At 49.1% G+C, this 23,718-nt stretch overlaps 1 protein-coding gene across 1 annotated transcript in view; it reads right to left on the bottom strand.

Annotated features, from left to right (window-relative positions):
- LOC144767696 (protein BTG3-like) overlaps positions 1 to 23,718 on the bottom strand; it is a 48,589-nt gene that overhangs the window by 5,379 nt on the left and 19,492 nt on the right. Inside the window, exon 3 of the mRNA XM_078651091.1 lies at positions 9,603 to 9,740. Coding sequence (XP_078507217.1) covers positions 9,603 to 9,740 — 138 coding nt within the window. The remainder of the gene's footprint in view (positions 1 to 9,602; positions 9,741 to 23,718) is intronic.

The raw sequence follows: 23,718 nt of genomic DNA, 5'->3' as shown, positions 1-23,718 counted from the left end.
GTTCTTCAAGAAGTAACTTGAAATGTGCCATGGGACCCTAAGAAAGGATAGTGCGCTTTCTAAATTAACACTAAAAGAAAAATTAAATGACCTGTTGTAATCTATATTGCCAATGACTGTTCTATGGTACTGTTATACTGCATGTGATCTTGCACTGTATAATTTATACATGAGTCATAAATGTACACAAGGACTTGTTCATACATTTAACTTCCTGCAATCGCGCAGCTACCTGGCTGGTCAAGTCCTCACACGTATTTATAAAGCGCTCCATATCGAAGGTTCATTCAAAAGCGCTATAAATAGGTTTTACTGTTAATCTACTTCAAAGGCGCTTCATCTATGGGTCTCCGAAGGAGGAGAGCCAGGTCACCCTTGGCAGCATTTGCACATGTGACTTGAAGCACTGAGTGTTGAACCCACCGAGCTACCTTGCCGGCATGGATTCTTGGATAGCAGATCTTGTAAACATTTTGTTCTTCAGAAAAAAAGCCAAGTGGGGCTCAAAAACCAGTAGACCAAAACACTGCAGCAGGAACCTCCCTAAAGCCCAAAAACAATAACTAGGGCGCCGAACACCAGTTAACAACGGGACTCAAAAGCAGGTTACCTGAAGCTTCTATCAAGACTGGACCTTTCAGGGTAAGATCACTCCAAGCCGTGCTGGGAGCCCCTACAGTGTCCCTTCAGTGGTTGCAGACCTCCAGGGCCCCACGTGCCATTTAAGTAGTTTAGGCATAGTTTTCGATTTCCATGGACGGGGCATGGAAGGGTGCGGTGGTAGGTGGGGCTAGAGCTCACCAGTTGGAACTGGGAATTCTGTCCCAGTCCTTTCATAAGCAGAAAGCTGGCTTTAGCTTTAGACAAGCTATGTATGGAGTTTAAGGCCGGGCTGTGAGATGCATGGGATCCCAAAGAGGGGGCTTAGTAGCTAGAGCTGCCAACCCTGGAACTGGGGAGCCCGGCATTGGCTCCACATCCTGCAATTCTGACAACACATCCTTCCGATGCCGAAAAATAACAAGCATTTGCAATAGGTCTTGCATTTATGAGAGTTTGAGCTAGTGGCATTGTAAATGACAATGCCTTTTATTTATGTATTGTTTTTAAAACCGATAAAAGGCATTGTCATTTACAATGCCAATAGTTTAAACTCTCCCAAGTGCGAGACCTATTGCATTGCAAATTGTGAGCTATAACTTTTAAAAAAAGAGTTCGGAGAAAGCGTGTCCTGCGGACAATGCTATTTGAGAAAATATTGCTCGGAGCCTACCACGCAACACATAACAGGGGGTGTCGCCATGGGAGGTTACAAAATCTGACAAAGTGGTCCTAAGGAGGGACTACTAAGCCTTTTGACCAATGAACAGCCACACTTTACAGTGGACAATGAAACAGGCCAATGAAAAGTGCGGGCGGAGCTTCAAGTCCCTACCTCAATACAGCACGCTTTGCAGAGCATCACATGTGCTGCCCAGGCTCGACCTAAAAAGGGTCAAGAAAGAAAGGAGGAAGAGCAAAGATGAAGCAAGCAAAGGCAGAGACAGAATTACTGAGGAAACGAGGAATGACATGGAGACGAGCAATGAAAAGGAGACTGGTAGAGAGAAGAGAAGGAAGATTGAAGTATTAAGGGAGGTAGGACAACAAAAGTAAATAGGAAGGAGCAAAAGAAAGGAGGGGCCAGAGGGTAATCATTGGGATGTAGTTAGAGAATAGGAAGAGGGATCAAGAGAAGGAACGAGCAGGCAGAAGAAAGGAGTATTGAGAGAGAAGATACGAAAATTGTAGTAAATGATGAATATGTTGCTAAATGCCTCAGGATTTCCCCCAATTTAAAAAGGTGTGGTGCAGCAGCCAGGGCGGCTGACTGAGCAACGCAGGGGCTCACCGTTCGATCCCCGGCTGCAGGTCAGCCCAGCACCATGTGGCTCTGGGCAATAGCTTGCTTAATCTACCCGACTGCCACCAGCGCCTCGACACCCTCGAGTAATTGTTTGCACTTTACAAATACTGGTATAACTTCTCAAACCTGCCTTGTATGGATGGGAAGCTCGCTCTTCACTGCGCGCTCTCCATGCAGCGTGGGGGGCTGGCATGACCAGCGCCAGGGCTGCTCTTGGTTCGCAGTCCGGCCCGGGTACAGCGTCGGATTGCCCCTTTCCCTGGCCCAAATGGCAGGAAAGCATTGACAAAGTATCCAGAGTACTTGACTTGTGCACATTCCTTTATGATGGAAAGTAGGCAAGGGGGGAGGACAGAATCAAAACAAGGGCTTTTTTTAGTGCGTTTAGTGTAGTGGTCGCCGCTTGGATCATTAATCCGAAAGATTAATTCCAAGGTGAAGCCAAACGGGCTGCAAGCAGCAACCTAGGGGTTGGCGACTGCTACCTCCAACTAATGGAATACTAGTAACAGCAATTTGAGAGGCATTAACAGTGTGTGTTAGTGATGTTTGTGTATGTCTCCAAAAGCAGCAGTTCTATCTCCTCAGTATTTGAATACATTTCCATTTGTCTTTCAAAGGGGCAGCATAACCAACATTTAACTACAAAAGCTGTCTCCCAAAGCGTCTACCGCTGTAATAATACCAGTCACTGGGCTGCAAATAGTAAGCTTTGTGTTGGTGTGATGCTTCATACCCGAAATAGGAATGCTTTACTATCCGGGTCGGCGGGCCCACGGGAAATCAAGCAGATTCCAGCCAGGTCCTGACTCAAATAGGACGGCTGCATTTTTTTTACAAAACTGGAACCGAAGTTACAGGAGAGCTTTACAAGAGCACAAGTTACATTACATATGGACACATTAATTTTTTAGGCACGGGGAGACACGAAGTGATTTGTCCAGAATCATGGTACGTTGAACCGAGACTCTAACCTGGTTCCCCAGCTCCAAAGTCCGCAGTGTGGCTGTAGCACTGCATCCTCTTCAAATGCACAGCTCTCTCGAAATATTTACTTTCTTCAATTCTACCGCCCAGCTGAACTAAACATGTAAATAAATTTCTTTTAAATTCTCTTCCTACCTCGTTTTAATAATGCGTGCAACATAACGAGTACTTCAATGGTACTGGTACGTGGAGAAGCGTGGCTCAATGGTTTGAGCGGCAGACCCTGATGCAAAGGTCTGGCCCGGGACCAGGGTTTAATTCCCGCCTCAGCGGCTCTTGGACTCAATCTCCCCGGACCTGATAATTCTCGCCTCGTGCCTAGTCTAATCATGGGTCCTACTCCGACTCTGGGCAATAGCTTGCTTAATCTCCACAACGGCCCCAGCAGCGCTTGGATGCTGGGCTTCACCTCTGGGGTGCCCAGGAGTGGACATTTCACATGGAAAAGCCAGGAAGGGTTCCACAGCGGTATGAGTGCAGCGCCGGGACGCCCCGTCGCGTGGGCAGCCATGCGCTTTACAAATACAACACATTCACATACTCCACTAACTGACCTGGGTAGTGAGGGAGCTCCCTTGTGGCAAGTCCAGCATGTAACTTCCAGATCACCACACAGGCTTGTGACAAGTTCCACCGAACAAGCAATGCAATGCAGGCTGTTCAAGGCCACCCCTACTGATGCCTTCATGCACCGGATCAGACTGCATTGTGCCAGAGAGTGACAGACAGGTAATCCACGGAAGCTCGGGGTCAAGCAGACCACCACAACATGCACCGAGGCTTTAGACACAGGTTCCTTCCCGCAACACTCCCACTGGGATCTGGGAAACCCTCATTCTGTGTGAAGCGGATAAACGGAGGTTAAGCTGAACATAGATGAATTCAGCACTGTGGCACACAAGAAAACGTGGGTTGGGAGTGGAAGTGCATTGTGGAAGTGACAGTTAAAACAAGCTCTCACCATTACTCAAAGGCTGACGCTGGTTTATATTTGCACCATGCTTTAATTTTAAGTGAAAGTGGAACGCAAAAAAAACATGCGGCCGCCCTTGCCAAAGGGGACTGAAAAAACAGTGCCTACGGACTAATGAAGGAGGCTGCGTAACGCCGCATGTAACTGATCAAGTCCTGGTGGGCGTTCCCAAAAGGAGACAGGGCAGTAACAAGGGACTAAGCCGCCTCATTTTCAATCTGAAGCCAGCATTTACCACGGACGATGACGCCAGCCAATGAAAAATATGGGCGGGGTTTCTACTCTACTTCTAATGCATACACTACTACAATATGCCTTGCAGAGCAACAGCGCATGCGCGGTGTAACACTAGGCGAGACCTAAAAATTATTATATGTAAAATCGTTCATGTAAAAGCACTCTGAGCTCTTGGGTCAAGGTCGTACTATTAAAAAAAGTACAAATTAAAAAAAATACAAATGAAAAAATCTACATGCAAAAAGGTAGAAAGAAAAACAGGCAGAGGATTATGTACCATAATTAGAAAAGTGTCATCACGAGACAGATTGGGGTAATGGCCATGGCTGCAGACTCGAACTGGAGAACCAGGTTCGAGTCTCAGCTTCCACTCAACATTCTGTCATTCTAGGCAAATCACTAATGTTCACGTGTCCAACAAAATATGGCTGTGTGGAATGTAACTGGTGCTCGTGTATAACGCTCCAATACCTTCCGATAGAGTTCACACTATATAACACTGCCACCCCCCCCCACCCAGTCCCAAAAAAAAAAAAAAGATACAAAATGTAAATAAAGGTTGATAAAACCACTGAGGAGATGTAATTATCTGTGGTAGAGTTGTGTTCTGAATTTAGCTCTGGTAGGTTTGCAAAAGTTAAGTTTCCTGGTAATAGCAGCTCTGGTCTTTCAACCTCACACCGTCTCCTTCACTCAGTTCTGTCCCCATGTCCAAGGAACAGAAACCGTATGTACACACCAAAAGTGCACAAGTGTTTGCTGGCCTTCAGGTGCCTATGCTTTAAGCCCCAGCTGTGGAGGTGAGGAAGGGGGTGGGGGCAGATTACTAGCTAGAGTACTAAGGCAGGACAGGCTAGTAGGAGTTTTCCCAGCCGGTCATCTCCAATCAGGATTTAGCAACCACTCCAGGAACCGATGACCCATTGGAGGGGGACTACATTCTGAAGTCATCCGCGTACCAGGATGGACTAGACTCCCCACCCCCAGTCAGGCCAGGGAGCAGGGATGGGCTATGATGGGGGCTAGACAAAGTCACTGCTTCCACGGCCTCTCTAGCCAGGTCAACCAATGGGTCCATCCTGTTCTTGGCTGCGAGAAAGAGCATGCTCCGCGCCTCCATTCCGGAGGCGGTCTAATCGAAGTGCAGATTAGACCGCTGCTACCCACCCTGGGCAGTCTGAGTCCGCTCAATGGAGAGGGCTCGGGAGAGTGGGAATGGATGGCTATCCCCATAGAATGCTGCCTCAGAACCCCATGAAGGGAGGTGGACCTTACGTTTACCATTTAAACTTGAAGTACATATTGATCAGAGGTAGAATACCAGCTTTAGGTGCCTTCCTTCATTTTTGTCCCGGACAGGACATTAAAATACCAGTAATATCAGTTAAAAAAAACAAGCATTTGCAATGCAATAGGTCTCACATTAGGAAAGTTTGAACTATTGGTCTTGTAAGTGACAATTTTTTTATTTATGTGTTGGTTTTGAAAATAGCGAAATTAATAGCTTTGTCATTTACAATGCCAATACTTTTAACTTTTGCAAATGTGACACCTATAGCATTGGTAATGCAACATGTTGCGTATTTACGTTACTTAGATGTATGATATTACAAACAATGCTTTATTTTTTTTATAATTAATACCTAAATAAAAGTTATTGTAATGTATAATGTCAATAGCTCAAACTTTTGTAAAGATTATGTTCAGTGTATTTTATTGTGACGAAATAGAAGTGAAATATTAACATCTTTTGTGACATTTGTAATAAAGCTTGAAATATTGAGAGAACATATTTGAACCAGTTGTTGAATGGTTGCACAGATTGATGCTGTGGTGCCCCCGAGTGATGCTGTGGTACCCCCGAGTGATGCTGTGGTACCCCCATAGCTAGAGTGAGGGCAATATGTGGGTGTGTGGTTGAGTGGGTTGGTTGGTTGTGTGTGTGCGTGGTTGGTGGGTTGGTTGGTTGGGTGGGTGCGTGGTTGGTGGGTTGGGTGGGTGGGTGCGTGGTTGGTTGGTTGGGTGGGTGGGTGCGTGGTTGGTTGGTTGGGTGGGTGGGTGCGTGGTTGGTTGGTTGGGGGTGGGTGCGTGGTTGGTTGGGGGTGGGTGCGTGGTTGGTTGGGGGTGCGTGGGTGGGTAGGTGGTGGGTAGGGGGTGCGTGGGTGGGTAGGTGGTGCATGGGTGGGTAGGTGGTGCATGGGTGGGTAGGTAGGGGGTGCGTGGGTGGGTAGGTAGGGGGTGCGTGGGTGGGTAGGTAGGGGGTGCGTGGGTGGGTAGGTAGGGGGTGCGTGGGTGGGTAGGGGGGTGCGTGGGTGGGTAGGGGGGTGCGTGGGTGGGTAGGGGGGTGCGTGGGTGGGTAGGGGGGTGCGTGGGTGGGTAGGGGGGTGCGTGGGTGGGTAGGGGGGTGCGTGGGTGGGTAGGGGGTGCGTGGGTGGGTAGGGGGTGCGTGGGTGGGTAGGGGGTGCGTGGGTGGGTGGTTGGGTGGGTGCGTGGCTAGTACTGGTCAGGCTTGCTCGCTACACACCAGAAGGAGGATCGTCTGGCAAAATTGGCCAGTGCTGCTTTTAGTTCCCAGTCTGGCCGGAGGCATGAACTTAACAGACCCTCTGATCAGGGCTTTAAGTGGGATGAAAAAACTGGGAGGGCGGGGGGGCTTTAAGGGGCGTGGTTAATGTAATTAAGGGCAATGTTTAAAAACACCCAAGCTAAAAATCTGTGCTGAGAATAGAGTGCCACCAGACTTTTATTTTGCGGTTTGTCATTGTATCCAGATATATGATACAATAAGTAACATAAATACAACAAGTCCGCACTATTGGCTTTGTCAATGGTGGTTAGTTGCATAAAATAATTAAGCAGCAACTATGGCTTGTATAGAATATTGAAAAAGATTCCCTTTAAAGCCCTGGTGACACCATGACAATGTCCCTGCTCCTGAGTTTCAAAAAGAGAAGCGACATCGAGAGAAAGGGACTAAAGGATTGCCCTTCCCCTAAAACGCTCACCTGGCATCACTCATGACGTAACTTCTCTAGTTAGAAGTGTGCCTACTGTCACTGCAGTCTGCAAATAAACGACCGCCTGTGGCCAGGACACAGAACAGAGCCTGATAGAGACCATTTTCGAGGCCTCCTTTAGATAAACTGCCATTGCTCAGGACCGGTGAGACCCTGTCCACTTGAAACCCTACCTTGGATGCCGCCCCTCTTCCTGGCGGAGCCCCAGCTCTGCTGGTAACACACTGAGACCGCTATCGTTTACGGACGCCTTATCAGCAAGTTTAGGAATTGTTAGCATTTCAGCAGAAAAAGAAACTAAGCGTGGGAACGCAGATCCCAGTAGGTGCCCGCTCCCCACTACCTCTATTAATGTTACCTTTTAGTTACTGATTGCAGCGAGGCGAACACCCACGTACTTTGTACCAAATTGTTTCAAAAGAACCCAGACTAAAGGATAAAGCTAAAAGAACAAGCTCCCGAAAAAAAAACATTTAGCCAGCAGCTCCCTCTTGTGTCCACTTTATGAATCGACCCGTAGAGGGTTCGGCTAATGTAGTGGGCCCGGCTTGCACATTAGACGATAGACCGTTAAGCCCCGCCCCATTTTAGTGGATTTTGGTCATTGAAGGAGATTGTGGAAAGTCAATTTTCACCACTTGATTATCTACAGAGATTACGAATGTGTGAGGATAATCTAAAAGATTAACCAGGTTATTCCGCCTCAGAAAGAACATGTGTTGAGATTTAAGGATAAAATCATTACTCGCCCCATATAGAGCCTTTTGTAACTACACACTTCCAACCACACATTGAGGTCAGACTAAGCTATTCGGGCAGCTGGAGTGCTGCGAGGGCAGCCTCGGATTGGTAACGCGGGCACTCGGGCACTGCCCGAGGGGCCGGTGTGCGAGTCCCTGCTGTGGGCTGCTTTTTTGAGCAGTCTGGGGCTGATTTGGGCGTGTCTCTATTTTCGGAATGCAGCTAGCGGCCCAGTGGGTGGCTGAGTGGACTTTCTGCAGGCAGATGGGCGCTCATTACACCCCCCCCCCCGCCTCATTAATGTCTCGCTGGCTGGCCCATTAATGTATGCACATACTGAGCGGGGCAGGGGGCCTCAGAAGTGGCCTCACTTGTTTTCAGGTGTGTTTCACCAGTGCAAACTAATGCGTGCATTTTTAAGCCCCCCCCCCCCTCCTTTTTAATGCAATTACGCTGAAGTGATTTGAAGACAGGCATTATGCAAATGGGGGCCGATTTTTTTGTGTGCCCGGGCCGATTTTCAATCCCAAGCCAACCCTGTGCGAGGCACACCAGTGGCAGCGATGTGCTACACAAACACTAAATAGCATCATCGCTTGCTACTAAGATACAGTGAAGAAACACAGAATATTTAGACATTGCCTCAACACCTCAACCCCTCCTCCACCCAAACAAAACAGGGCATGCAAGAGCAGTGCGACTGTGGGAAGGGTTCGCAAAACACCGATGTTATCCACCCTCCGCTGGCTATCTACAAGACTGCCTGTATCACCCTCAAAGCCTTGCACTCCTCCTCCCCTCGCTACCTGGCGAACAAGCTGAAACTCTGGTGGCTCTAGACCTTCACGTAATGCGGAAAATCTACTGCTTGAACCTCCCACTTTCAAGAAGGAAAGATCGATGGCCCAATCCTTTTCAGGCAGTGCAGTGAGAATCCGGAACTCACTTCCGCCTCAACTCCGGACCACCACCTCCTCCCAGGCCTTCAAAACTGACCTCAAAGTTCTCCTCCTTCAAAGACACTTCCAAATGTAATTCAGGCCCTCTTATCTGAAGGAAGACCTCCCATCACTGAAATCTTTTCTCCATGACTATGGAAGTGCCTTCCCAGTGTGTTCTTGTGGTTGGAGTGTTTGCCATTTATTGCAGTATTTTTCTTGTTTCTGTGTTTGGTTCTCTTTTGTAACATGCACACGCCACTTTTCTCTTGTAACACACTGTTTGCTACCTTTCACATTCGGTTTGCTTTCGATACTTGCACAAGTGCCACCATTGCCTACGTAACGTTTGTTCTTGTGCATCTGTGTCTAGCATATTTTGCAGTATATTACCTCTAAATGTACTTTGTTTTCTCTTGTAACCTGCACACTTGTCACACAAGTTTTAAGGTCTTTGCGGAAAGAGGAATAATGGGAGGCAAATCGTAAGTGGTCGGGGAGGGAGTTCCAGAAGGTAGGAGCCAGAGTTGAAAAATTGGCTCCTCCCCACTTTTTTCGTTTGTAGCGGGGAATTTGGAGGAGAGATTTGGACACAATTGTCACTTTTACCTCATGTAATTTATCGTCTGCTTTTGTAATTTGTTCATTTGTAATTTTTCTGTTCCTATTGTGAAGCGCTCTGACGCCTTCGGGTAAAGTCCGCGCTATATAAAAACGCATAAATAAATAAATAAATAAAACTTCCTGTCCCTCACCACCCTCTTCTAATCCACCACCACCGTCACATCCGGCCCTGGACTCACCGGCAGCTGACCTCGTAGGGGTCAATCCAAAGCGTAATCTCCACGGGGAGCGGCATCTTGGAGTAAACCAGGCCGCTCTGGGCACAGGCCTTCAGCACCGACTCATCGACGAACTGCCAGGGGTTGATTCGGATACACCTGAGGGCAAGGGGAGCAGAGCCGGTCAAACAGGACATCTGAGGGGCTAACAAGGGGAGCACAGCCGGACAAACAGGACATCTGAGGGGCTAACAAGGGGAGCACAGCCGGACAAACAGGACATCTGAGAACTAACAAGGGGAGCACAGCCGGACAAACAGGACATCTGAGGGGCTAACAAGGGGAACACAGCCGGTCAAACAGGGCATCTGAGGGGCTAACAAGGGAACCACAGCTGGTCAAACAGAGCATCTGGTGGGCTAACAAGGGGAGCACAGCCGGTCAAACAGAGCATCTGGTGGACTAACAAGGGGAGCACAGCCGGTCAAACAGGGCATCTAATTGGCGCAAACAAGGGGAGCACAGCCGGTCATACAGGGCATCTGATTGGCGCAAACAAGGGGAGCACAGCCGGTCATACAGGGCATCTGATTGGCGCAAACAAGGGGAGCACAGCCGGTCAAACAGGGCATCTGATTGGCGCTAACAAGGGGAGCACAGCCGGTCAAACATGGCATCTGATTGGCGCTAACAAGGGGAGCACAGCCGGTCAAACAGGGCATCTGAGGGGAGCACAGCCGGTCAAACAGGACATCTGAGGGGCTAACAAGGGGAGCACAGCCGGTCAAACAGGACATCTGAGGGGCTAACAAGGAGAGCACAGCCGGTCAAACAGGACAACTGAGGGGCTAACAAGGGAAGCACAGCTGGTCAAACAGGGAATCTACAGGTAGGCATACAAGGGAAGCACAGGCGGTCAAACAGGGCATCTGATGGGCTAACAAGGGGAGCGCAGCCGGGGAAACAGGGCATCTGATGGGCTAACAAGGGGAGCACAGCCGGGCAAACAGGACATCTGAGGGGCTAACAAGGGGAGCGCAGCCGGTCAAATAGGGCATCTGATGGACTAACAAGGGGAGCATAGCCGGACAAACAGGACATCTGAGGGGCTCGAACAATGGAGCAGAGCCGGTCACATAGGGCATCAGAGTGGTGCGAACAAGGGGAGCACAGCGGGTCAAACAGGACATCTAATGGGCTAACAAGGGGAGCACAGCCGGTCAAGCAGGACATCTGAGGGGCTAACAAGGGAAGCACAGCCGGTCAAGCAGGGCATCTGATGGGCTTACAAGGGAAGCACAGCTGATGAAACCGTGAACCTACTGGTGGGCGGGGAAGGGGAGCACAGCTGGTCAAACAGTATCTGCTGATGGGTGAGAAAGGTTAACACAGCCGGTCGAACAGGGAATTTACTGCTGGACTATCAGATCAATACTTTAATTGAATACAAGTTATACACATGAAAGTGCCATGCCAAACAGTTATATGCATACAATACAAATTTAAGATGTAAACAGGTACATGAAAAGACTCCATTAATTAAAAATTACACTCCCGTCAAACGTATATGTAACAAAGTCCCAGATTTGAGACCAAGCAGCAGATCTATAAAGTGTCCATGGTGTGACGGGCTCCAAAAGCGGCGTTCAAAAAGCCACCGAAATAAAGGTTTCCACCCCATCCACTGAATTTAAAAGCACATTCAGTGAACCCCTCAAATTCTTAATCCATCATTTTCTTAAAAAGGGAATGAGAGAATGCTTTGAATACATAGCATAAAAACCACAGAAAAACAAAATGTGATAGTGTTTTCCCTATGTTTCTGTCACAGGGACAAAGTAAAGAAACTAAACAGGTGTTAAAACCCATTGGGAAGCACAGCAACTATTTCATTGTGCCAGCCCTATACTGAGACAGAAGACTCCAATCCCAGCAACTCCTGACTAGCAGATACCCTGCGATTTTGTCTATGGGAGCGGCTAGCATATAAGGAGCCACACTCACCTTTTGGCTCTCCAAGCACATTCTTTCAGAAGCCCCCTGATCCTATAAGGCCCTCGAACTATTTTGCTGATGTTTAAATTACTGATTGGGTCGGTAAAGGCCTGCTCTAGGTTGGCAGAACAAAGACTGGATCCAACACTGGCAGGCCATGGAATCAGAGTACCCTTTTCACAGCTAAGGCAATCCAGCATGATCCCTGGTTAAACAAGCCTTCTCATTTTTCCAAATGGATAGCCAGAGTAGAGGAGATCGGGCTTTAATGTTGTGCCCAGTATATGAATGGGCGTCCGCAGAAATTTTTCCAGGGGCGGGCAAAATGTTAATGTCATCACCATCCTCCTACATGATGTGTGCCAGGTGGGGCACAAGAAACACTGGGGCGCAGGAGGAGCCATGGGGGGCAGGAAGCAGGCCGCATATGATCTCATACACTATAGGGTTATTGTGCCACAGCCATCTTTCTTTTGTGGCATCCCAAAATCCATACCTGCCCTGGTCCCTAAAATTACCCCCTAGCACCTCAACACCCATACCCACCCTGAACACTAAAATTACCCCACCCCAACAAACTCATACCCTCCCTGATTCCTAAAATTACGCCCTTGGCCCCCCAAAACCCATACCCACCCTGAACCTTAAAATTACCCCGCCCCCCAAAACTCATACCTGCCCTGAACCCTACAATTACCCCCCTGACACCCATAACCCATACCCACCCTGACCCCTAAAATTGTCCCCCTGGCACCCCAAACCTCATACCCACTGAACCCTACAGTTACCCCCCTGGAACCCCATAACCCATACCGCCCTGATCCCTAAAATTGTCCCCCTGGCAACCCAAAAGCCATACCCACCCTGAACCCAAAAATGTCCCCCCTTGCACCCCAAAACCCAGGGCAGGGAGCAGCCCGAGGACAAAAACACCAGAGCAAGAGGCAGACGCTACTCTTTTATTCAAATGTGACTATTCTTTCTGCTTAGTAATTTACTTAACAGCAACTGTTCTAGGCAGTCCATCACTATAATCCAATAATTATTTGAAAAGACTTTGCCTCAATCTTGTTATTGTGTCAGAGCGCGCTTTGAAGTCTGAGGTCTCCTGGCGCTTCTGACTAAATTATAAGATGGCAGGGGGAGGGGGGGCAGAGGGTACTCAGAAGGATCTAGAAAAGAGCAGAGTCTCCAGGTGATGTCTAGATGTGACATGCGATGAGATGCACAGGATTTCACCTAGAAGAGAGTGCCAAAGGGAAGGTGCAGGAAAATGAAGCCCGCGTCTTGTCCTACTGGGCCCTGAAATGCAGAGGAGCTTCAGAATAGAACAGAGAGTGCGAGCTGGAGAGGAACCATTGCTGGAGCACCATATGTAATGCATAGTGGCATGGGCGTCCGCAGGGGGCAGGGCCAGCTTTAGCGCTGGTGGCACCCAGTGCGACAATGTTAGTTGGCACCCCCATTGACCACCTCCACCACGGATTTTCTCACTAGCCCCCTTTAACAGTGACCAAGATTCGATAACCACTCTCTCTCAGATGCATTGGATTCGTTATATAGCGCTACTCATACCATTAAAGTATGTCAGAGCACTTTGCATCACACACACATTACACAGACAATCAATCATGCTTGTGTAAATCAGTGTATAGGAAATGTTACATAAGTCAAAGGACAAAGGGGCATATTATCAAGGCCTAGCGATATTTTTACCGCCACGTTTGCATCCGTTTTCGGACAAAATGCGACAATAAAAATATTGCTTTATTTATAAGAGCACGCCAACGCGTGTTCAATAGGATTAGCGCTGGTTTCAACTATCGCATCACCTCACATCGCTAATGAGATGCAAGGGAGGCGTGTCCCGTGAAACAACATGGGATATCATTACTAACCCTGATTCTCTCTATTTTCAAGTGTATCATTAACACACACAGCGATATTATAATCAGCGCTAACCGGGTTTTTCGTCCACTTTGTAATTCCTGCTATTTTCCTTACTAAGCCATATCTATAATGGGAGATGGATTGTAATGCTGAGTCCTCGTCTCCCATTATAGATTAGGGTTTCCCTAACGCGGTTTTCTATCGCTGGAATTCCTGCGATTTCGACTCTTTCCGCCGCGTTTGCCTGGATTTCTATCGCCTGGGCGATGCGCCTTGCTGAAAGTGCGCTCACCAGGCGATAGAATCCGGTGATATGCGGCGTTAATTTTTTGAACACTACAGCTGGCCGTTGATGATATGCCCCTAAAAGTGTAGGAGTCACATGTCATCCATACTGGTAGGCAGTATAGTTTAGGAGTGCTTGGTGTGTGGAAGCACAAACTCAGAGTCGAAAAAGAAACAGCATAGTTGGGAGTTTTCTTTAATAATAAGACTCCATTTCTACCCAAATTAACCCTTTTTGCAACATTAATCAATGTTCCATACTTAGCAGAGTGTATGTACTTCTATGATGAAAGTTACTACCTCACTATTCTATATTAGGACTTTAAGTTATAAATTGCAAGTAAGAAAATGATGGCTCTTTTAATAGCAGTAACCTGCTGATCTATTTACATTAAATGCACTCTTTAATCTACTTGGTACACTCTTTGCAGCAGGCATATTAACCCTCTGTACTACCTTCACATATGTCAAAAACCTCAACTACACAAAACTCTGATCTCTGGCCAGGAAGAACATTAATCACAGGAGTTATCTTGACATTTTTGTGAGGCCCCGTAATTGCAGGAGGAAAGGAACGTGCAGCAGGTGCTTTTAAAATCATCATTAAGTTGTAAACACGGTGCTCCCAGGAAGCCAGCACCCGGTGCGATGGCACAGATCACACCCCCCTAGAGCTGGCCCTGGCAGGGGGGCAAGGGGGATGCTCCAGGGGGGGGGGGGGCCCTCCTTGCCCCCCCCCCTGCGGACGCCCATGTCTCTGTGGCACTTAAAGATGAAAGAAGAAATAAGTGCCACAAGAGCCTGTCTGCAAAACCCATTTTCCTTGGCCTGAATATGGGAACTATTCTGGAAGTCCCACACTTCTGCGCCATATGTTGCTGTGGGCAGACATTGGGTTTTATATATTTGCAGTAGTGGAAAGAGAACCCCCTTCCAGGTTGTGGTAGGCTAAATCAAGTGCCAATGGATTGATAGTTGTACTCTGCTTTGAACACATTTTGGGGCCCACGAACTAGTAGCTGCAAATGTTAGAGCCAAGAAACAAGCGTTCAAGCAGTTTTGCCTACTGAAAGAGGACAAACCATGATTTAGGTCCACAAGACATAAGACTTTAAAATTCGTATAAAAATCCAAGGCAGCCATAAAAATCAACAAAAATATGCACTAACGGCTGTAGGGTTTTTGGTGTGCACACCATTAAGACAGCGTCATTCGTGTACAAAAGTGTTAGTAAAGGGGAGCCATTGATTGTTGCAACATACAAAGTTTAAGGATTTAAAAACAGATAGAGGTTATTAATGTATAAAAGAAATAAAAGGGGGGCCAGCACGCACCCTTGCCTCACCCCTTGAAAGATATCTGTTGACTATACTGTATATATTCACTTAAACTGAGCACTTTTGTCACAAAAAGTCACAATTTTATATGACGGTCTTGCTATGTATTCAAAACTGATCCATGAATGAAGGAATTCGGATTTGTATAAGAAGCAACCATGTAATAATAGTTACAATACAATACCTTGACCTTATGACTTTGTGTCTTGAGCACTGATTTCTCATTTAACGCTAAACATTGTATCAGAGAGCTGATTTGTTTTCATGTGCATCTATGAGCATAGATCAAATAACCTGCCTTACCCAACAGAACCAATTTTTGTTGAACTATCAAATACCCAGGTTCTGAGGGACACCGGGTCAACCCCCCTTTTTCTTAAACGGATTTGCATATGGCCAGGTCTAAACTGGGGTGGCATGGTGAGCAAAAGAATGATTGATTTAACCCAGATCTCTTGATTTGGGGTGAATGTTTTGACTTGTTCTGCATTCCCTCCATCAATTGTGTGTCTTTTGCTTCCCGATACCATATTGGCATGAATGTAGGACAGTTCTCTTCTTCCCACTCCCTAATACGATTGTAAAAAACCCTCCTAAGAATCTTGACTGTAGTGTGAATTAGGGAGATTGGTCTATAACAATTTGGTTGGGTGCAATCTCCATTTTAAAAAATTGGAATGGAGGCTGACCACTTACTAGGTAATGGAGTTCAAACCGTTCAATACATTCATTAGTAGAGGAGCCCAGAACTCTGGCGAGTGTTTAATGAGGTCAATTGGGACCCCCATCCGGCCCAGGTGCTTTTCCACCTGAGCTTTGGTTAATATCTTCTACCTCGTTTAGAGAAACAAAATCTCAATAGGAGTAACTTTCAGATTTGACTGATGGGCTAGAAAGGGAAGCACAGCTGGTCAAACAAGGCACCTACTGATGGATGGGCAAGGGAAGCACAGCCGGGCAAACAAGGCACCTACTGATGGATGGGCAAGGGAAGCACAGCTGGTCAAACAAGGCACCTACTGATGGATAGGCAAGGGAAGCACAGCTGGTCAAAGAGGGAAACATTGAAGGAAGAGAAAGGGATGCACAGCCGGTGAAACAAGGCATCTACTGATGGACTGGATGGGAAGAACAGCCGGGCAAACAAGGCACCTACTGATGGATGGGCAAGGGAAGCACAGCCGGTCAAACAAGGCACCTACTGATGGATGGGCAAGGGAAGCACAGCCGGTCAAACAAGGCACCTACTGATGGATGGGCAAGGGAAGCACAGCCGGTCAAACAAGGCACCTACTGATGGATGGGCAAGGGAAGCACAGCAGGTCAGACAAGGCACCTACTGATGGATGGGCAAGGGAAGCACATCCGGTCAAACAAGGCACCTACTGATGGATGGGCAAGGGAAGCACAGCCGGTCAAACAAGGCACCTACTGATGGATGGGCAAGGGAAGCACAGCCGGTCAAACAAGGAACCTACTGATGGATGGGCAAGGGAAGCACAGCCGGTCAAACAAGGCACCTACTGATGGATGGGCAAGGGAAGCACAGCCGGCCAAACAAGGCACCTACTGATGGATGGGCAAGGGAAGCACAGCCGGCCAAACAAGGCACCTACTGATGGATGGGCAAGGGAAGCACAGCCGGCCAAACAAGGCACCTACTGATGGATGGGCAAGGGAAGCACAGCCGGTCAAACAAGGCACCTACTGATGGATGGGCAAGGGATGCACAGCCGGTCAAACAAGGCATCTACTGATGGACTGGATGGGAAGAACAGCCGGGCAAACAAGGCACCTACTGATGGATGGGCAAGGGAAGCACAGCCGGGCAAACAAGGCACCTACTGATGGATGGGCAAGGGAAGCACAGCCGGGCAAACAAGGCACCTACTGATGGATGGGCAAGGGAAGCACAGCCGGGCAAACAAGGCACCTACTGATGGATGGGCAAGGGAAGCACAGCCGGGCAAACAAGGCACCTACTGATGGATGGGCAAGGGAAGCACAGCCGGGCAAACAAGGCACCTACTGATGGATGGGCAAGGGAAGCACAGCCGGTCAAACAAGGCACCTACTGATGGATGGGCAAGGGAAGCACAGCCGGTCAAACAAGGCACCTACTGATGGATGGGCAAGGGAAGCACAGCCGGTCAAACAAGGCACCTACTGATGGATGGGCAAGGGAAGCACAGCCGGTCAAACAAGGCACCTACTGATGGATGTGCAAGGGAAGCACAGCCGGTCAAACAAGGCACCTACTGATGGATGGGCAAGGGAAGCACAGCCGGTCAAACAAGTCACCTACTGATGGATGGGCAAGGGAAGCACAGCCGGTCAAACAAGGCACCTACTGATGGATGGGCAAGGGAAGCACAGCCGGCCAAACAAGGCACCTACTGATGGATGGGCAAGGGAAGCACAGCCGGCCAAACAAGGCACCTACTGATGGATGGGCAAGGGAAGCACAGCCGGCCAAACAAGGCACCTACTGATGGATGGGCAAGGGAAGCACAGCCGGCCAAACAAGGCACCTACTGATGGATGGGCAAGGGAAGCACAGCCGGCCAAACAAGGCACCTACTGATGGATGGGCAAGGGAAGCACAGCCGGTCAAACAAGGCACCTACTGATGGATGGGCAAGGGAAGCACAGCCGGGCAAACAAGGCACCTACTGATGGATGGGCAAGGGAAGCACAGCTGGTCAAACAAGGCACCTACTGATGGATGGGCAAGGGAAGCACAGCCGGGCAAACAAGGCACCTACTGATGGATGGGCAAGGGAAGCACAGCCGGTCAAACAAGGCACCTACTGATGGATGGGCAAGGGAAGCACAGCCGGTCAAAGAGGGACACATTGAAGGAAGAGAAAGGGAGGCGCAGCCGGTCAAACAGCATCTACTAATGGACTGGATGGAAAAAACAGCCGGCCAAACAAGGCACCTCCTGATTCATGAGTAATGGAAGCAGAGCTGGTCAAACAGGGCTAGTTTGACTTGAAAGGGGAGCACTGCCGGTCCAACCGGACATCTACTGATGGACAAGGAACAGAAGTAGAGCCGGACAAACAGGGCATCTACTGATGGAAGAACAAGAGAGGCACAGCTGGTCAAACAGGGCATCTGCTGATGGATGAGCAAGGGAAGCAGAGCCTGTCAAAACAAATTTACCTACTGTATATTTTGTGAATACAAATTCATACCCTGCCTTTAACAATGCGTTTCAAAAATGTGAAATCAGAGCTGACCTTATTTTTCCACTAACACAACCTAAATTGGACTATCTTTATAAGTAAAAACTAACATACCCTATTGTAATCCGAAAGTTAATACAAGCATATTATTGCAAGTTACCATATTTTAAATTAGATAGTTAAACGAACACTACATACAAATTAGAAACCAGACTCTAAACCCAATCCTAAATTTAGTAAAAACATTTTTATTTACTTTCAATCTCTTGATAGCATCCTCTACCACTAATTCTTGAACAGTTACATTAGTAACATTTTATAACTACCCTGAACTGTGCTCAATTGAAGTTTTCAATTATTTCTAGCCTTGAATTAAACAAAGCACCTTATAATTTATGTTTTAATGTAGTGCTTCTTTACAGATTCAATGCAAATTTATACCTCCCGGGTGCTCTGGATGAAGTGATAAAGTTAGGAGAAGTAAAGGTGTACTCGAAAAAAGGCAGGGAAGTAAATGTCAGTGGAGGTAAATGGGACGAAAGTCTGACACCCTCCAGAAATCAAATCTGGGTTTGTCGCTGGTCAAGACTCCAACTCCGAGGATCTTGCCTGGTCGCGTCATTAGACCAAACCTAAGCAACGTAAAAGAGGAGCAGGATGGCCATAGCAAGAGAGACTGTGCTAGCCAAACATGTCCATTACAGAACGGATTCAACTTGCCTGACCCACAGTTAGGTGGCATGATTCACCCCAGTGGCGTAACGAACATTGAGGGGGGCCCCCCTGCAGGGTAAGTGAAGGGGCCCCCTCCAGACTCCATCTAGAGCTCCCCAGCAGAAGTGTGGTGCTGACGGGGCCCCCTGGAGGGTGAGGCCCCCCCCCGCTCCGCGGGGGCTGCAGGGGCCTGCGTTACGCCCCGATGGGGGACTTGGGGGAGGGAGCTGACCGAAGGGAGGTCTCCTCCCCCAGGCATTTTGGGAGGGCTGCGAGGGGTTAAATATAGTAGAACTTTCTAGAATTGGGCTGGTCTAGTAGGTTTTTGCCAGCCCAATTATAAACCCAGGTGTCTCCTCCTCCTAGCCACCATTTTAGGTTTGGTGACCTGGTGGCTAGGAGGTTAGTTAGCGTTTTTTGTGTCAGTTAGCTTTGTGGTGTTTAAATTAGAGTTGTTAGGTAGCCCTTTGGTGTTATTTTCTCCCTGTTTACAAGTCTGAATGGAGGATTACAGAGTTTGAGGCGATGAGGCTGCTGTCAGAAGCAGGTCGCATGGACTTGTTGGTGGGAGGGGGGCCGGCGCGCCCTCGGGGCCGGGCCTCCGCTGGTGTGTCTGCTGCGGTGTTGGCGTGTTCATCGCCGAAGAAGAGGCGCTCTGGGCAGGTGAGTGAGAGGGCCCGGTCTTGTACGAAGAAACCGGCCCCTCATGTTCAGGCGCGTGTGGTGGTGGGGGGAGCTCCGGCGATGTCTGGCGCTCTTTTTCCGTGTGCGCGTGAGGGGCGTCCGGCCCCTTCTACGTCAGCGCGAGTAGCGCTTGAGGTGGGGGAAGCTCAGGCAGTGTCTGGTGCTTCCGCCGGGCTTAGGAGGGAGGCGGGAGGCGCTTTGTCTAGCGCGTCGGTTCTGCAGGCGGGCGGGGCTCCTCTGTTGTCAGGTTTCGGATCGGCGGCACCGGCTGCTGGGAAGGCGGCCGGCAAGAGGGGGGGGCGGAGAGCGAGTGCAAAACGCACCGCCTCTGACCCGTTTGGGGAGAAGACATCGGAGCATGTGAAGGGGCAGGCAGTGCGTGGTGCGAGAAGAGGCTTGCTTCAGTTTGTGGAATTTCAGGGGCCATGGCAGCCTATGAGAGAGTCAGTGGGGCAGGTATTAACCCCTACAGGCCATGTTGTGGGGGAAACACAAGGTTTAGTTGGCTGTGAGGGGGGGGGACTTTATTAACCCCTTCAAGGCATGTTGTGCCACAGATGCCTATTGGTGACAGGAATACTACAGGCAGGTTTTCTTCTGGTGGATTGGAAGGTTGTGGGGGTTTGGAACATCAGGTGGGCCAGGTTTTATTTGAGGCTCATACAGGTATGGTGGTTAATGAAATGGAGGATAATGTGGGGAGTCCTTTGCTGTTTTCTACGCCTGGCTCATCTGTGGGGGCTGCCTTGTCAGTTGGGGGGGGGGGGGTTCCAGGGGAGAAGGGGAGTGGGCTCAAATGGGTGAAGGGGGTTCAGTTTCCGGTGCTGTTTTGGATGTGGAGGCTTCACGGCCTGGGGATGCTGGGGTTTTTGGTTTTTTGAATGAAGATGACCTTTTTCAGAGGGGGGGTAGGAGTGTCCCAGGTGGGGCATGGAGCTTTTTCTTGTAATGTCAATGTCACAGGTCACGTGGCTGGGGCAGGGGGTTTGGGGTTTGAAGGGGCAGTAGTGGGTGACTCTGTAGGGGTGTCGCATCCTGTTGTCAGGAGTTTAGAGGGTGTTGTGTTTCCTGACACAGCGTCCCAGCATGACGGGGGTTTGAGGCACGTAAGTGGTTGGCCTGTACAGGGACATTTGGGGGCTGTTCCATATGGGACGGGAGGTGCAGGTGGCCCCTATTTGATGTTTGGTTCTCCGGGGTGGGAACATTTTGGTGCGGCAGGTTTGGCGCAGCGTGGTTTACGGAAGGATGGTGTGGGTCAAGTTTGGGGTGCAGGGGCTCCTATTAGAGTTTCTTCAGCGGTGGCGGTTGATAATTTGGATTGCAGTGAAGATGATGAAGTGATAGGCGCCTCTCCGGTCAGGGAGGTGCCTGTGAGGAGGAGTATTAGAGGGCGTTCTTTGGATAGGTTGCAAGGGAAGGTTGTGGGTGCTAATATGCAAGGGATGACGTCTGCGTCAGGTGTTGTAGCCAGGGATCCTAGTACACCAGTCCAAACTTTTTCTTTTCAGGACAGGGATAGGTGCGCCGGTCCAGACTTGGTAGGGCGTGGTCCAGTCCAATTTCGCCAAGGTGAAGTGAGGAGAATGCCTAGCGCGGCCCTCTGTTCCACCGAGGGAACCCGACGCGGTCAGCACACGAGGGTCCGGCGTGGCCCCGCTGGCCCCGACGAATAGCAGGTATAGGTGGTCCACCTTACCGTCGGCTATGGAGCCACAGAGTCAGCGCAAGGTGAGGTATGGGCGTGTACAGTCTGCTCCCCCTCATGGATTTTCTTCACAACACTTAAAATGTAATATTGCTGATGCCGGGTTAGGTAAGACCCGTAGTGTGGTGTTTCCTGCTGAACTCGATTCAGTGGTACTGGATTATGATGAAGATCGTCCCGAAGAAGGAGAGTTACGGGACGCGGAGGGGAGGGGGTACCCTCTCATGTATCTAGTAGTGTTTTTCAGGCTCAAGCGGTGCAAAGACAAGAAAAGGAGAGACGAGAACACGGCCCGTCAGTCAGGGCGCCTCCAAGAAGGGATACATTGGTATCGGCACCACGGGCTGAGCCTGCGAGAGTGGTCTCTTTGTTACCAGGTGAGCAGTTAGCTACACAGGCCAAACCAACTATGGTGTCTGTGGGCACAGGTGGGGACGGGGCTGTTGGGGTTGGTGAAGGGCGGTTGCTGAAGGGACGTTATGTTAAAGACACTGCTGTGGGCACTGACGATGTTCTGGACATTACAGGTAAAGTGGAGAGTAGTACTGGCACTGAGGCTTCAAGTGGTGTAAAAGAGCCATTGGCTAGCAAGGAATTGAACATTTAAAAATTGCCTTATATGGGAGTCACGAAGCCTTTGGGTGCCCATTTAATGTTGAGTACAAAAGAGAGAATTTGGAAGGGTGAATATGTTGAACTTCTTAAGTTGCTACACCGAGAAGTCCGGTCCAAAGAAGGGTCAAAAGAAGAAGAATTTGAGCTTGCAAAACGACCTAGAGTTCCTTTAACCATTGAGAATTGGATGGCTGCATTCCTTATATATGCGAGTGTGTATTGTGAAAAATTCCCAGAGCGCAGCGTGTCTCTTTTTAAATACATGGATGTTATACGTAAGGCGCAGCTTACTGGGGGGGGGGGGGGGGGGGGGGGGGTTTGCTTGGTCCCAATATGATGAGGAGTTCAGGGCCAGGATGGCTTGGGATCCGGAGGCCAAGTGGGGGGAGCTGGACACTGATTTATGGCAGCACACTATGGGATCTGCATAGGGGGGTAAGACTATTTTTACATCTAGTGGTCTCCCCTTAATTTATCAGCCCTTTCAGGGCAAGCCCACCAGGGGAGGGGTGGGAAGTAGCTCAAACACACAGGCTCGCGTTGGCACGTGCTGGGAGTTTAACAAAGGGTCCTGTAGTAGAGAGTATTGTAAGTTCAGACACGAATGCTCCGGTTGTGGTAAGCGGCACCCCTTGGCTAGATGCTGGGATAACAAGCCAGCAGGAGGGAAACAGGGGAAACAGTCAGGTGCAGGTGGTTCAGGAACGTCCCAACAGTTTTCAGGGGGTAGGGGATCTAGAGGTAATCAGGGTGTTGGGCCCAAGGGCTCATACACCGGTTAAGCTTGAAAAGTTGCGCCTTGAACTTCAGGATTATGATGAAGCTGCGAAAGGGAAATTGTTGGAAGTTTTGAATTTGGATTTAGTTTGGGTTACATGGGTTCAAGACAAAGGAGATGGTCTGCTAATTTGAAATCAGCGTCTGAGCATGGCGCAGTGGTTCAAGACAAATTAAACAAAGAAGTGCGTGAAGGAAGGATGGCTGGCCCTTTTCATGATTGGCCGATCCATAATTTGATAATATCACCGGTTGGAGTAGTCACGAAAAAAGATCCGGGACAATTCAGGCTTATTCAGCACTTGTCATGGCCGGAAGGGTCGTCTGTGAACGATTTTATTGACCCTGATTCTACTTCGGTCTCTTATTCCTCAGTTGACGTGGCCATGTCACTTGTTGTGACCGCGGGCGCAGCTGCTGAGATGTCTAAGTGTGACATTAAGTCTGCTTTCCGGCTGCTGCCTGTCCATCCAGATGACTGGTGTCTGCTGGGCATACAATTTTCAGGAAGATGGTATGTGGATAAGGCATTGCCGATGGGTTGCTCCATCTCCTGTGCTCTTTTTGAGTGTTTCAGCACTTTTCTACAATGGTACTTTACTCATCAGTCTGGTCACTCATTGGTAACGCACTACCTAGATGACTTTCTTTGTCGGGTCCCCGGGCTCCACGGAGTGCCAGTCTGCTCTGGACACCTTCCAAGGGCTTATGGAGGATCTGGGAGTTCCTTTAGCTCCCGAGAAAACTGTGGGTCCTGCTACTGTCTTGTCCTTTTTGGGAATTGAAATTGATTCGGTGGCAATGCGGGCTCGCTTGCCAGAGGACAAAAAAGTAAAGATGCTGGAGTTGCTTGAAAACATGTTGTCAAAACGGAAAGTGATGGTGAGAGATATTCAGGTGTTGCTAGGTCACCTCAATTTTGCGTGCAGGGTGGTGAGAGC

Source organism: Lissotriton helveticus, chromosome 7 (genome assembly GCF_964261635.1).
Source record: "Lissotriton helveticus chromosome 7, aLisHel1.1, whole genome shotgun sequence".
Taxonomy (NCBI): domain Eukaryota; kingdom Metazoa; phylum Chordata; class Amphibia; order Caudata; family Salamandridae; genus Lissotriton; species Lissotriton helveticus.
Note: the sequence above shows the minus strand (reverse complement) of the source record. Positions and strands in the feature narration are given on the sequence as shown.